Source organism: Bos indicus x Bos taurus, chromosome 1, assembly GCF_003369695.1.
Source record: "Bos indicus x Bos taurus breed Angus x Brahman F1 hybrid chromosome 1, Bos_hybrid_MaternalHap_v2.0, whole genome shotgun sequence".
Lineage (NCBI taxonomy): Eukaryota > Metazoa > Chordata > Mammalia > Artiodactyla > Bovidae > Bos > Bos indicus x Bos taurus.
The window spans coordinates 117,093,639-117,110,154 of record NC_040076.1 but is presented as its reverse complement, the minus strand read 5'-3'; the positions used below and the strand labels follow the sequence as shown (position 1 = coordinate 117,110,154).

At 36.4% G+C, this 16,516-nt stretch overlaps 1 protein-coding gene across 3 annotated transcripts in view; it reads left to right on the top strand.

Moving 5' to 3' along the window:
- The window catches only part of TSC22D2 (TSC22 domain family member 2), a 51,748-nt gene extending 38,904 nt beyond the window's left edge, over positions 1-12,844 (top strand). For 2 of the 3 annotated variants that reach the window (XM_027543631.1, XM_027543637.1), the window contains 2 exons: positions 4,452-4,503; positions 5,444-12,844. In XM_027543631.1, the coding sequence (XP_027399432.1) occupies positions 4,452-4,503; positions 5,444-5,704 (313 nt within the window). In that variant the 3' untranslated portion in view covers positions 5,705-12,844. The remainder of the gene's footprint in view (positions 1-4,451; positions 4,504-5,443) is intronic. The other variant, XR_003511332.1, reaches the window with a different exon arrangement.
- Positions 12,845-16,516: the final 3,672 nt, after the last annotated feature.

Sequence of the window (16,516 nt, the reverse complement as noted above, 5' to 3'; positions counted from 1 at the left end):
GCCTGGTGGGCTGCCGTCTACGGGGTCGCACAGAGTCAGACATGACTGAAGCAACTTAGCAGCAGCAGCAGCAGCAGCAGCAGGGTTGTGTCTGAGTAAGTTACTAGGCTTCAGTTTCCTCAACTGTAAAATGAGAGTATTACTCAGGCTGAAGTAAGAACTCACTAAAATGTGTGTGCTGCCATGAAGTGAGAAGTCATATGTGTTCCTTTCCTCTACCTTGTTGCTTTGTTAATAAGCATTTGTGGGACTTCCCTGGCAGTCCAGTGGTTTAGACTATGCTCTTCCACTACAGGGGTCACGGGTTCAGTTCCTAGTGGGGGAGCTAAAATCCCACATGCTGCACAGTGTGGCCAAAAAATAATTTTTTAAATGGCATTTCTATTGAGAAGAAAGACAACAGTAGTCAAAGTGTAATAGTGAAGAAATTTGCACTATTTTTATCTTAAACAGTAGTCATGATGTCTCTCTTCACATTAATAAAGAAAAATTTTGATTTCTCATAAGGAATTTTTCTTAAATATGAGATCAAGTTAAGCCTAACTTTGCCTTCACTGGTTTTAATTTTTAGAGAGGAAAGACGGGATGATTTGCAGTCACTGAGCTGAGAGCATGGATGAAAGAGTTAGCCTATTAAGAAGGATGCAAATGTAAGACACTTGTGAAGACGGAGCAGAGTCTCCTATCTGGCCCCTTGTCTTCTCAGTGAGGTTGCAAGTAATCTAATGTGATAAGAGTAAGCAGGCCTGTGGAGAAAAACTGTGGTGGGGAACCATTTGGGGTAAATTAGAAGATGAACAGCGTGGAAGTCCGTCCTACACTGATACTTAAGTTTTAATTTTCTCTTAAGGTTTACTTTTCTTATGAATGTGATTGTAATTTACTTTATTTAGAGCATTATCAAGCTCCTTTTGATTCCTTTGGGAGCCACAATTCCAAGAAATGAACATTCATTATATAAAAAAGTAATAGTCATTCTTGTGTTTTTTCTCACAGTTATATATTTCTGTCCATTCCATCAGTACCTACAATTTTTTATTCATCTAATAAATGCTAATCCACTTATGACTTTATTCTAAAAGAGTTACCCATAGGAAACAGAAAGTTTCTTTATGAAAATTATCCCCTTTTTTTTATCAGAATAGTTACAAAGTGTTAGGAAGCCTTCTCTTAAGGAACTTAAGTTCGGAAACTGGTTATTAATCGTCCAGTTATAGTGTAGTGAATGCAATAAGAAAGAAAGCAAGGCCTAATACTGTAACATTAGGTCAAGGAAGCAAATAAAAGAAAATTACTCATTCTTCTGCAGCTAATCATTCTCATTTTAAAAGATCGTAAACCCCAAACCACTATGTTGACTTTGAACACAACAGAAAACACCTTATTACCCTCATTGATCCCATGTTCTGGGATCATCAAATAGAATGCCCTCCTATTTGTTTTTATTTAAAACTACCATATTGGTGCTTGCTTGCCTAGTCACTATGTCCAACTCTTTTGAGCCACCAGGCTCCTCTGTCCACAAGATTTCCCAGGCAAGAATACTGGAGTGAGTTGCCATTTCCATGTCCAGGGGATTAAACCCAAGTCTCCTGTCATGCAGGCAGATTTTTTACCACTGAGCCACTTGGGAAGCCCATTTTGTATCTTTATTTTTAAAGCAGTAGTTCTCAAGCTTTAGTTTCTTTCATATCAGCTGCTGCTGCTGCTAAGTCACTTCAGTCATGTCCGACTCTGTGCGACCCCATAGACAGCAGCCCACCAGGCTCCCCCGTCCCTGGAATTCTCCAGGCAAGAGTACTGGAGTGGGGTGCCATTGCCTTCTCCGCATATCAGCTGGAGGAGTTATTAAAATAGATTTTTTGAATCCCACCTCAAAAGTAGATCTGAGTGGACCTGAATATTTGCATTTCTAACAAGTTCCTAGATTATGCTGATGATGCTCCTGGTCCAGGGACCACATGGAGAACTACTGATTTATTTAAACTCAAAAAAATATATGGCTTCCTAATATGAACCAGTAATTGTTTCTAATATATTCAGTAACTGTTGTCATATTGACTCTTTCTGTACACACCTGAGCTCCTATGTGCCAAGCACTGTTCTCTTCACAGAGGTGAAGATGATAATGAACCTCACTCAAAGAGCTCAAGTCTGATAGAGTTAACAGTGGTAGTATTTAAAGTCACTTAATCCTCACAGGAGTTTTGTGAATTGGGGTATAATCCTTGCTCCTTGCTTAGTCACCTCCGACTCTGCAACCCTGTGGACAGTAGCCCACCAGGCTCCTCTGTCCATGGGATTTCCCAGGCAAGAATCCTGAAGATACCATCCTTATTTTAGATTAAAAAAAAAAAAAAATCTGAGATCTAGGAAGGTTAAATAATTTCCTAGAATTCACAGTGAGTATATAAAGGGGCCAGAATTTCATGGTTATGCACTGTAAAAAGTTTGTGATTATTTTAGTGAAACCACAAAAGGGATGGAATATTGGTTCACCTTAGGAAACTAGAAGGCATTCCAGAAGAGATGGCAGTGAGCATCTTAAGAAACAAGTAGAAAGAAAGCCAGGTGAATTGGAACTATGTGAAGATATATACATCAGGACTGGAGGTTATTTTATCAACAAAGAGTAGGATGCTAATTACTATTCCTTAGCTGAGGAAATGGCTTGAAAACTGATTAGGTTTTATTTTAATTATCAGAAAAGAAATCTTTTAAGAGTTTGAGATTTATTTAGATTTTTTGTTTGCTCATTAGTATGTAAAACTGGTATTAAAGTTAGCATTTACAATATTCTATTTTAAACTGATATATTAAAAGAATTGATTGTATTTAAGTCATGAAATGATTTCAGTTATCCCTTGATACAGAATAAAAAAGTATAATCTAGGATTCTCAGGCAAATTCTAATCTAAATGCCTATTACCTTCTTTTTTGCCAAATTATGGCCAGTATTGGTGACTTTATCCATATGGTGTCTGAACTAAACTTTACACTGAAGTTTATATAGTTCTATAGTTTATAGTTACATGAAGCCATACTTGGTCTCTACAAGCTTTTAAAGCCTAACATATATAAGTATTAATGATCTATACATCCTTTCCAGTTATTAGGTATACAGAAGCTCCTTTTCATCTTAGCAATACCAGGAAGTGAAGTAGTATGCTGTAATTAATATTGTAAATGCTCAGATAAACAAGCTTAGTGTTTTCCATGCATTGACTCAGAGTTTAGAGGATTAAAAAGTTCAAAGATCACTGAGGCATAGATACCAACCCCTTCATTTTACAGATGAGGAAACTGAGGCCAGAGGAAGCTAAATAGATGATTTACTGATGGTAGGTAGTGAGTAACAAAACCAGGATTGTAACCATATCTACTTAGATTACAATATAAAATGCACCACTATATCAGATAGGATATTTCTGAGCCTCATAACATTAAGGATCCCCATCATCTAAAGTAAAATAGTCTTCAGATATATTAGCACCTAAATTTATCACTAAATACTAAATGAAGAATGTGTAGTAAAGTTTTACATAAAAATAATTTAAAGACATTTTTCTGTTTTGATACAGTAGATTAATATATCAGATTTATATTTGCAAGAAAAATCTAATAACTGTTCTTTAAAATTTACAAAAACACCAAGAAAAGGATATAGGTCCTTGCTATATACATAGGACAATATAAACTGCCAAAGAGGATAATTATTCAGCCTTCTGTGTCATTATCATATACATGCTACAATGATGCTTGAACTTGAGATGTACTTACCAGCTAGACTGTTCCCAATTGTTTCTAGGAAAAAACTGGGCTAAACCACATACCTTACTTGGTGATTTTTGCCAGGTACAAGATTTTTGCAAGCTACAAAGCATGTGGGTCTGCCAGATGGTTGAGTTCCTGGTTAACCAACCCTCCAAGTACTGTTTGCCCAAAAGCCCTCTGAATCATTTTTACAAGCCAGTTTTTAAAATGTAAAAACGAGATATTAAAAACATAAAAATCTATAGAAGAGGAGTAATCATCTGAATTTACTGCAATAAGTAACCACTGAAATTTTTGCATGAAAGTTAATTAGAATATATAGTTAGTAAATGAAGAGATGGGGAGCAGATACTGCTCATTTGAAATATATCTTAAGGTCACTGAATTGAGAACTCCTGAATAGAACTGGGAGTTAATTTTTAAAGTAGCATATATATTTCATAGGCAAGTTGGAAATAGTGAAACAACAAAGGATTTTTAGAAGTCACCTATTTGCTGAGATCCTCATTTTCAAAGTGAGAGCTCTGAGTATGAAATTCTGAAAATAGACTAATAGTCTATTTTAAATTACTATTTTGGTTTTAAGTAAAACAAAAATGTTTTTATTTACTTTAAGAGTTGGAAGGGAGCTTACATTTTTTTAGAATAATTTAATGAAATATTCTAATTTTTTCCAGTGCATCTGGGGGAGGTGGTGTAGCCATTGACAACAAAATAGAACAAGCAATGGTAAGTAAAAATTTATAGTCTTCTCATTTCATACATTCTTGGGTTTTATCAGTCCTAAAAAACAAGTATCTAATTTCTTTAAACCAAGATGACCAAAGTATATTTTTCAATAATAAGATTTAGTTGAAAATGCTAAAACATTGAGAATTTTTCGTCTAGAAATACCACTGGAGTTAATACTTTTCCTACTTGAACATCTTACATTTCATGTTATGCTATTGATAAGGACCATTTTGGGGGATATATATAATCAACATGCATTTGATCCCCTAAATATCTCAGCATCAAGAATAATTTAGAGACCTGGACTTCTCTGGTGCTCCAGTAGACAGAGAGTGTATTACTCAGCTTTTATAAATAGACTTGTTTCTATTGACTCTGATATTGATTTCTGCTGTTTTACTTTTTCTTAAAGATTTATACTCAACATTATTAAAAATATTTTGATTCAAGTTATTAAAACCATAAATAGGTTATAAATAAAGGCCATTAGTCTGCTTTTTTTTTAATCCTAAGATTTTGAAGTTGGAAATTGCAGGTCACTTTATTTCTTAAAGCTTTACTGTAACTAGTTTAATAGCAATTTAGTTTCCTTTGTTCTCTTCATCTGACATCTAAGTATATGATTTTAAGCTTTTTTTTAATTCTAAGCTTTATTAATAGACAATTTAAGGAGCTGATTTTTTTTTTAATCACTCCAGACTTTGAAAAGAAAATTCTGGACTTGCTGCCCCAGTTGGGAACTAGATTTTTTCCACCCCATCTTCCTCAGGGTTGGTCAGGAAACAGTAGAAACATAAAAAGCAAGAGCAGGAAAATTAGCATAAAATCGTCTTGTGTTTATAAGGCACAACACAATCGTCTTGTGTTATAAGGAGAACCAGATAGCAACTCCTTCCCATTTCACTCTTTTTGATATTCCTAATTTTGTTTTTCACAGGATCTGGTGAAAAGCCATTTGATGTATGCAGTAAGAGAAGAAGTGGAAGTTCTAAAGGAACAAATAAAAGAATTAGTTGAAAGAAACTCTTTACTTGAACGAGAAAATGCACTGTTAAAATCTCTTTCAAACAATGATCAATTATCCCAACTCCCAGCCCAACAGGCCAATCCTGGTAGCACTTCTCAACAGCAAGCAGTGATAGCACAGCCTCCGCAGCCAACGCAACCTCCACAGCAGCCGAATGTCTCCTCAGCATAAAGCTTTCTTGCCTCATTAAGAAAAACTGAAAGCAATCTATCCTTGTGTGCCACTGGTGTTCTTTCCACTTTATACGAAAGCAAGTAGCCATGCTTCAGTTGTGTGTTTGGCCCTTTCAGTATTAGACAATCATTCTACAAGAGCTTTTCCTCTCTTTGAGATGTCATGCAGCGCTGTTGGTGTCCAGTTTCTGTCCTCAGTACACAAGGAGAGTGATAGATGAGGTGTATTAAAGTGAGCAGAGTTTGCATTTTACCTGGTGCGCACGAGTGGGGTCTTTTCAGAGCTTTGGTGGCTCTCCCGTGTTTCCTATTACCCATGGATTTTCCCTGAGCCTTCCTATCACATTATAAATAACAGTTCATCTAAAGAGCCACTTTTCTTTCAATATCAGTAACATTTGCCTACATAAGTTTTCATTTATTTGTGTTTTATTTATTACAGGGCTGCTATTTTCATAATGTACATGAACAATGTCACAGAACTTTTTTAATTTTTTGGAATAATTATAAGTATCAGTAAAGGAATTGAAAGACAGGATTGCATTTAATAGATAAAATGTTTAGGCAATAATTGAACAAAAGAATCCTGGCATATTTCTAACACTAATGGCAATTTACCTTCGGTATTTATTTTCAGTAGTAAAGACCCAGCTTGAATGTAAATTTTGTATAGTGTAAGTATGAAGAACATAGTGCAACTGTACAGGTAGTCACCAGTTATTGTGATATAATAAATAATTGGGCTATTTTGATGAAGAAAACTTTGTTCATTTGTTTCTACTTTCTAATAGAGAAATTGCCACGATTCCTCTGCTTTTTGACATTTCGTATGACTTTTTTCGGGTGGGAATAAAAAGCTGTGAAATTGTTCAACCTACTTTGTAACCAAAGAAGCAAAGCTGTGTAATGGAGTTTTGTTTTTGTTTTTTTTTTTTTATAATGCACATTCTTTATGTATTTTTATTTAGTGTTTTCTCGGTCACAATTTTCTTTGCTGTCTAGCATGATCTGCATGACCTATAATCTTTGAACCACTTTCGTACCTCATGTTTTTATCCAGCACTCTTATTGTAATATGTACTAGTCTGTGAACAATGTCAAATAAAAAAGAACGAACAGGTAGTGTGGTGGAGCTGAGCTAGTGTATTATACACTAGTTGTAAAAATAAAAATGAAGTGAGCCATCTTTTGTTCATTTAAAATGGTGTTTTGAATTTCGTATGCAGAAAACGTTTTGTTACATTGCAGATTTTAATGTATTTAATAAATGCAACATGCAGATTAAGTGCAGTGTATACTGAGTATTTAAATTAAAATGTACATTTCATAAATACAGTTTCAAGAGAAAGCATCATTTTGTGTATACTAACACATTAAGTGTATGTCAGAAATTGATGTATAAATATATATTTTAACACATTTTCTGAAATTAAACTGCAGTTTTGTTGAAATATTTGGCTCTATATGTGTTCAAAATTTAATTTGATTAGATTTGTATTTTCACAGTTCCAAATATTCCTTCAATGAAAACCTGTTACTAATGACTTAAGGATGGTTCTTAAATCTTCAAGGTAAAATAACTTAAAGAATGCAAGAACAGTGAGCAATATTTGTACTCGATACTCATATTATGTCAATGACATTTAAGTAGGAAATCCTTGTCTACCAAAACTTTTACTTGAATTCAGAAAGGTGCCTGTAGAAATTAAGATGCTCTATATCTATAGCCAACTAGCTAATCAGGAGTTATTGAGAATCAATAATTAGCTCTCTGCATTAAAAGAAGATAAATGTTCTTTATTTAAAATAAAAACTTAAACCACAAACTCAATGCATAAAATCAGAGTGTACATGGAACTTCCAATTATTTTATATTCTAGTTATGCTGCAGGATAAATTCACTAAAAACAGAATTTTAATATTAATAGAAATAACTAAAGGAACTTAAGTCCTTAGACTTGAAGCAACCCGAAGATATGTGGAGTAAGATTGCTAAGTAGAGCTGTATCAGATGAGCTAGAAAGTGAAACTTCCTTGTTGGAATGTTTACCAAAAGGCTCTCCGGGTGTGCCCCTGAAGTGCAAACAGTATATTTAATATAGGTGGAGAAAAACTAGCATTAGAAAAAGTTGGGATTTTTCTGAAAATATCAATTTTGGTGTTGGGAGTAGAAAAACACTATAATTCCTAAGTAATAGTCACAAAGGAAATGATTCATATGTTTAAAATGGTAATTAAAAGCAATTATTACTATTACAGTTTTTAAAAATCACAGTAGAATACATGTATAGTTCACAGAAGAAATAACTGGCAGTTTCTAAGTGTTCAACCTCTAGTAATCTAAGAAATACAAATTAACATTTAACAAAATTATTTGTCTTTAAATAGCAGGACCTAATGTAGAAAGGCAAGCTTTCTGTGAATGTCTAAAAAGTAAGTTGGCAAAAATGTACTGAGCCTTAAATATTAACAAACTTTTCAGTTCAATGACATGAGAAGATAACTAATGGTGCCATGTTCAAAAATGCAAAACTATAGTCGTGCCTGTCGTTCGCTTCCCAACTCCCTGCCTTCCCTTTGGACCTGTGAAGGAAGCCTGTACCATCCATACCTACTCTCATGAGTCCCTCACTGCAAAGTCAGGGACAACTTAGGGTGGAAAAGCTTGTCTGCATCAGATAGACTGTATTTTAAGGTAACATCAACCATTCCTCCAATTGATTAAATCTTTAAATTTCAGTGTTACCTCTGATATTTAGGGTCTCCAGTTACACATAGCTGGAATATTAATTTAAGATGCCAGTTTAGGAGCACATTCTTTGTATGAATGCCATCTGTAATTTTCTCAGTGAAATGCTCATAGGCCAGGGTACCACAGAAGTTTTCTGTTTATTTACTTTAGCCAACTACAAAATCAGGACATTTTGTTTCTGATATGGCAATGTGTACAAACTTTATTGCCCCCCCTAAAAAATTAGGTAGCTACAATGTGATTTTATAGCTTACTATACCACCCCCCAAAAAAGGGGTTGTGAAATATAAAATACATGGTTATTTTAACTCATAATTTTTTGTCCAAAAATAGCTGGATATTGCCAAGTCTATTTCCAGTGTTCTGAACTAAGCATAACAAGTATAAAGACAGGAATGCTTTATCATCAAGCCCTCAATGATGGATAATTAAAACTCATTATTCTGTCATGGGTCAGAGATGAGGGTATTTCTCCAAGTTCCAAACACTAGTCACTAATGGACCTTTAAAAAAAAAATGGAAGGGGATAAAGGGGTGCAGTGTTAAGATTATACTTAAGATTATAGCAACCAAAATATCTGTTCATGAGAATTCTTTGTAGAACCAGAATTAAAATATCACTGGGTTTTAAGATGAAGTCTTTTTTTTTTTTTTTTTTAAGGAAGTTCTAGCTCAATGGCAGGCACTTTAAGATGTGACTCAATTCTCTTTAATAATTGAATTCAATTGAAAAGGACAAAGCCCACCCCTCAACATTCAGAGTTTAAGGATATAGATACACCAAGAGATAAAATGACAATAATAAAGATCTGTTATGCACCATTAAGGATGGCTTTGTTAGGGAAGATTTCCTCTTAGAGATGACACCTGAGTCTTGAAGTTCACAAAAGTAAAACTGCTCAAAGCAGAGTATAAGCAAGGCTTGGGTAGCTACAGAACTGTTGTTTTCTAGGACGCAGGCAGTCAATGACTGCCTCACTCACCTGGGTAGTCTGGCATTGATTAGGAAAGCAGGAATGATTTAGTAAATTTAAGCAATGCGATTGTAATTAGAATTTCATTTCAGGAAAATTAATCATTCCAGCAGTACATAAGAGGTCATTGAGGGGTAAAACTAGAAGCTGACAGATAATTTAGGAAGGACAATAGTATTACGTAAAAGAAATGATGGATAGGCAAAATTACATAGGCAATCTTCTGACATTCGTGAAGGAAGTTGGTCGGGAGTCTTTGTATCATCTTTGCCTCCATGATGAACATTCCATTCCCATCATCAGGTGCCTCTTGCTCCAAGGAAAGATCAGAGAGAACTCTTAAGTCTTAGAAAGTTTGAGTAAGACTTGCTTCCCTGTATCTCTATGAAATGAAAGTCTTTGTTTCCTGTTTAAGGAATTTCAAGAATTTAAGTAAAGGGTAGGGGGGACTAGACGAGCCTTGGCTGTCTTTAATGCCTTTGTGTAAATCCAGTCCTAAAGGTAAGCCAAATTTAGCCCTTTTATAGTGACTAGGAATTAGAGTGGCCCAGAAGGATGAATTCAATGTCTGCCCCTCAGAGCTCTGTCTTCCTCCCCAGAAAGGATAATATGGGTTCTACCTCCATTGCAGACATTTGACAACCCAAATCAGAATGGGTTCTGCTAGGCTGTAGCCTTTGATTCTTTGACACAGTTCAGTTCAGGTTTCTTTCTGCCCTATGAGCCCCTGCCTAAGCAAAACTGGACATTTTCTTCCACCCTCCTGGCTGGTAATCCGTGTTTATATATTCTAGCAATACTAATAGTTTATTATTTAGAGATGTATATTTGCATCCTATTTTTTACCTTTTTGACTTTCCAGAATGCATTCCAGTTTCATTTATTTCTCTAGCAGGTCTCAGAATTTTTATGGTAAGATCAGCTGTTTATAAGCATGTATTCCTTTCATCAGTAGAGAGATTCTTATAAAAGTGCTTCTTAATGATTTCCTTAGTCTGCAATTGGACTGACATGTGTTCACAAATAATAATGCTAAGCGGGGCACTATACAAAGAAAGTTAAAGGTCTTAGATGTCCTTTTTGTTTTTAACAGAATCATCAAAAATAAAAGTAAGACAGCCTTTCAGGATTGATAATGGTAAAGTAAGAAGCTGCTGTTTTGCACTGGCACACTCTACTTGGCTCATAGAACTTGTTCAGCATTCTTGGATCATGTGAGTTAGATTTATTTTTCCTTCTCCTCATCAGGGAAACTGATAGATTAAATAGTTTCGGGAATTTTCCCAAGGTCTAATGTCTTACGTTGAGCTATTAAACAGAGCACTGAAGTTTATGAACTAAGGTATTACCCATGAGAGCCAAAGTTACTCCTCTGAAAGAAGGAAAAGGTGCTTTGATCATAAAAATAACTGAATTTTAAAATATAGCAAATGTAACACTTTTGCTTTCCCATAAAAAGTTGAATTTACCTTTTTAATTCATTCTTTGCATGCCTGATATATTTCTGTATAACAACCATAAAGTATGCTTGCCCACTTTAATTCAGAATGTTTTCCAGATCTCAGTTCTTGCTGTCATTTAGCAGGCAAGCAGTATATCTATAGATAGGTCATACCTGAGGCAGTCCATGAACAGCAAGGGAACATTTTTCTCACACTTGGGTGTGAACTGTCACACTAGAACTGAATTCTAGTGTTCCTACTTTAAGAAAACAATAAAAATTCACAAAATATATATAATTTAATCAGGTGGCAGATGGACAGAAAAAAATATGCATAACTTTGTTATGCCCCTAAATTTTTTTTTAGAAACTTGAGTTTTGTTTTTTTATTTTATAGGAACACTCTTGAAATGCAATTCAATTCTAGTTCAGTCAGGCACTGCCTACAACCTGAATGGAACGTTTGGGAGTAGAAAAATGAGGCATGATTTAAACACTTCAGGAGTTCATGGTCCAATGTAAAAAGCTAGAGCATCACATTGTTTTTCAAAGTATGTCTCATGATTTGTGGACCTCATTTCATTTGTGGAATGAAACATTCTTATAAATGAACAGTAATACTGCCATGCCATGTGAAACCCTTTGACATTACCAGCAAACAACTTGAAATCACCAAAAAGCTTTAACATCAAATACTTAGAAAAAGGGGGCCTGGCGAAAAGACCTTGCATTTCTATATTTAGCCTGCAAGGTATCCCCTAAGAAAGGAACTAGTCTGAAAGAGAAGTTTACACATTTCTTAATACTCTAGTTTGTAGATAACAGAATTGATTTAAATTAAAATAATTCTTGTATCATGAATTATATCATCTATTGTCATTATCTTAGCTGGCAAAATCAGCTACCATTCAGTGAACCAAGTTAATAATAACTCAGGTACCTAATACCAAAATTAAATCTGATAAAGCTGAGAATCCAGAAGGAAACACATTGAGTAAATGATAAAAGTGACATTTCAAATCAATAAGGGAAGAATGGATTATTCAGCAAATAGTACTAAGACAGCATAACCTTTTGGTAAAAAATAATTTTAGATCTCTAACTCACAAAAATTAATTCCAGCAGGACTCACGCTTTTTGGTCACATACACATATTTAGAAATATCCCTGTGAAAATGTATGTAAGCAAGAAGTTTTGCAAGTAGGTTGTGAAGAGATGCCCAACTTTAGACAAATAAGGGGAATGCACATTAAAACACGAGAGACTATCTCAGATCCAGTTGGCAAAATATTGAAAGTATAAATCAAGAGTGTGAGGAAACAGAATTCCTACCTTACCACGGAGCATATAAATTAGCACAGCCACTTCTAAAGACAACCTAATGCTATCCATTACAATTTTAAATTCACATGCCCCATGACCCAATATTTCTAATTTTTAATGAAACACATTTTACATACGTTTATTCATAATGTAGCTTCTACGGTGATGTCTGTTGTTCCTGTGGTTGTAACTATAAAACTGGAAAAACCAAAATATGCATCTAGGCAATGGAGCATGGTACGTGTTACACATGGTACATGTTATAGGTCACTAGGCGTCAGTGAAAAAGAATCAAGAGTCCTACATGCACTGACATGGAAAGATCTCTTAAGATACAATGTTAAGTTTTTTAAAAGTTTAGGGGAAAATAGAAGGATAATACATGAAATACACATGGTACCACTGATGTTAAAACACATACCACACCCATTCACACAAATACTGTATAGTGTACATCTGAAGTACCTAATTGTGTATTATAAAAATGTATAGAGAAGGTCTGGAAGGGTACTAACCAAACTGTTCACAGTAGTTTGGTGGAGTGCATTAGCTTTACCTGTAATGTTTGATGTTTTTGAGTATGCATTCATGTATTGTTTGTGTAATGGACCAATTAATAAATTAGAAATAAAATAAAATAGAAGATGTTTTCTTCTTGTCTGTTGCTAAAGTCTCTCCTGGTGCTTTGGATCTTATCCTTAGCCTTGCTCCCCACAATTGCTTTCCCCTCAGTTCTCTCCCATTTCTTTTCCTTGGCTCTCTGCTCTGGCTTCATGGCATCAATATTTACACAGGCTCAAACTGATAAACAAATGGTAAGTAACTCCTCTTCCCCAACTAGGAATGTGCCTCCTCCACTTGCCTTTCCTTCTGCCTTTCTACTTCTTTCTCTCCCATTGACTGCATGTCACACACAATCTGATTGAGTCCCCACTGTGACCCCAAACCATTTTTGTCACGATCACCAGTGGTCACTTTGCTACTAATTCCTTTCAGTGCATTTCATTCTTACCTTATTGAACTGTTTTACCTAATTTCAGCTTTTTATCATTTGTTTAGCCTAGTAGATAGTTTTCTATCTCTTCATTTTCCTCCTTTTCATTTTTTAGGGATTGCTCTTGTAATATGTGTGTGTGTGTGTGTGTGTATACAAAGTTGAATTTTTTTAACCCAATCTATCTTTTGGGTATGGTGGAAGGCAGCCCACTTGGCTTACAGGATCTTAGTTCCCGACCAGGGATTGAATCTGGGCTCTCTGCAGTGGAAATGAGGAGTCCTAACCACTGAAGCCCCAGGGAATTCCCCAATCTATATTTTAATAGATTAGTTAACTGTCTCCATCTATTATCATCACTGGCACTTTTAGGTATGTTTCTACCATCTTGTTTTGTGTTTTCTGCTTGAAATGTTTTTTAGATTCCCGCCCGCCCTTTTTCCCTTTTCTTGCCTTTTGTTTTCTTATTCATTTTTATCTCTTCTAAGGGTTGGGAAGTTATACATTCCATGTCCATTCTTCCAGGGGTTTATCTTACAGGTTTTATCATTTTGTTTTGGAAATTTTCAATTATGTACAAAAATAAACAGCATAATGCATTTCTATGTACCTATCATTCAGTTTAAACCATTATCTAATCTATTATTTACACTTGTGCCCCATTTCCCCCATGGACCTCTGAATTATACTGAAAGAAATTCAAGATACCATAACACTTAATGTATTTTTAAAATAAAACATCTTTAAAATATAAGGTTTCTTTTAAAAAAATAACTGTACTATTATTCCACTACAAAAGTAACAATAATTCCTTCCTTAATATCATTAAAAAATAATCAATGTCTATGTTCCCCTGCTTATTTTAAATTTTTTTCATAGTGCATTTGTTTGAATTTGAATCAAACTAATGTCTATATGTTGCAATTGCTTGGCATGCTTCTTAAGTCTCTTTTAATCTATAGATTCCTCACTGCCCTCTTTTCCTCTTGAAATTAAAAATCAGAGTTGTTTGTCCAACAACTTTCCCAAGTTTTCCTGATTACATTCTTGTACAGTCACTGATCCCTGCATTTCCTGTAAATTAGTTAGATCTAGGAGCTTAATCAGATTTGGGTTCATATCTTGTCAAGATTAATTCATAAGTAGTAGTGTATACTTCCATCACATAAGGTCTGGGTATCCCTATTTTGTGATTTTGGCAACACTGATAAGCATTACCTAGACCCATTAACCTATTAACTCTCTCGTTCCTTCTCACTCATTAGCAAAACACTTTCTCTAGAGAGAAAATTACCCTTTTTAATAATTCAGTGACCTTGAAAAAGTGAAAGTGAAGTCTCTCAGTCGTGTCCAATTATTTGCAACCCCATGGAGTGTAGCCTACCAGGTTCCTCCATCCATGGGATTTTCCAGGCAAGAATACTGGAGTGGGTTGCCATTTCATTTCCTTCTCCAGGAGATCTTCCCAACCGAGGGACTGAACCCAGGTCTCCCGCATTGTAGGCAGACATTTTACCGTCTGAGCCACCAGGGAAGTCATGGTGACCTTGAGGTACAGTTCATATAAGGAGGTCAGGGACTTAATGCTTTACTTTAATTTCTCAGTTTTCAAAATAATGAGTATCTGGAAAGGAATAAAAAGTAAATGAGTGATTGAGGAAGACTTCCTTGATATTTTATTCTGAGAAACAGAATAAAGTGAGTTGATCTGGGATGGTCTGTTTCAGGGGCTGGTAGGGAGACACCAGGAAATAACTACTCCCAAAAAGCTGAGGTTGAGAAATGGCAACCTGAAAACTTCTCTTTACTGCTGAGTCTGGGAGTAACTTGTGAGTCAAGAGTACCTTGAGGGAATAGAGACAGGAAGCCCGTATCTGGGCAGCTTGGGGGCTGGGTCAGAGCAGCGTACACCACCGGAGAAAGCAGGTCAGGGTGCCCTGAGGACCCAGGGAGTGAAGAAGAGTTACACAAACGGAGTCCTGGAATATTGTGTGCTTAGTCTATGCCAAGTGGAGACTGGAAATACTCTCCTTACAAGCTGACAACAAGCCAGGAAGTTTCCTAAGAAACACAGCATGGATGGGTAACATTTAGCTTATGCCGCATTTCTTCTAGCAAGGCAATAAAATCAACGACACTGGTGCCCATGTGTTCTGTTTATTGCCTTTGTTAACCATGTCTTGACTCTTTACAAGGATCAATTTATTATTCTTATGGTCTTGCCCTGGACACAAGAAGAGACTTCAGTATTGAGACATGAGCTTAAGTACCTCCTAGTAACCACTCCTCTCATCCTCCTGTCTCTCGCTACCCTCTCGCCCTTTCCTCTCCCCTCTCCCCACCCCACTCTGCCCCTGTTGACTGTCCTTGGTAAACAAACGCTCTTCGGGAAAGATTGAGAAGGAACCTCTTCCCAGAAATACCAGCATCTTTTTAAAGGGGACTCTTGAAGGCTACCCCATCCCGCTCTCCAGAGAGAATGAGCAAGTAAAATGGCACCAGCTGCAGAAACACGGCCAACCCCTGGCTTCCAGTGACCTTGAGTTCCAAACCTGTGAGTTTTGGCTTTTTTCCTGCCTTCAGCTTTCTGAACCCATCCAGCTCAGCATTAGGTAATCGCTGTGATGATGGCTGACTCATCTGGGAATGCAGTTTTCCTGGAGGTTTGCTTTGCTCAGATAATCACACCTTGGGGGGCGGGGAACAACAAAAACTGGTTAACAAAGGCTTCTACCCCTGGATATTCAAGAATGTTGCTGGCACAGGGTGGGGAATCTCAGGGGGAGAAAGAGAAAAGACATCCGTGTTCTGGAACCAACTTGTGGGATATAAAGTTGCTATTTAGTCGATAAGTGATGTCCAACTCTTTTGCAACCCCATGGACTGTATAGCCCGCCAAGCTCCTCTGCCCAGGGAGAATACTGGAGTGGATTGTTATTTCCTTCTCCAGGGGATCCTCCCAACCCGGGGATGGAACCAGAGTCTTCTACATTGGCGGGCAGATTATTTTTTACCACAGAGTCACCTGGGAAGCCCCGGACATAAGGTGAAGAATCCAAAAACCATGGGGCAGGAAGGTTACAATACTTAAAGCCAGAAGCTGAGTGGTATGGAACTGAAGGAGAGGACTTCCGTGCTGGTACAGTGGATGAGAGGCCACCTGCCAACACAGAGGACGCAGGTTCAGCCCCTGGGCCAGGAAGCTTTCACCTGCTAAAGGGGCAACTACTGAGTCCATGCTCCAGAGCCTTCCAGCTTCAGCTGCTGAGCCCATGTGCTGCAACTACTGAAGCCTGTGTGCTTAGAGCCCGTGCTCAGTAACAAG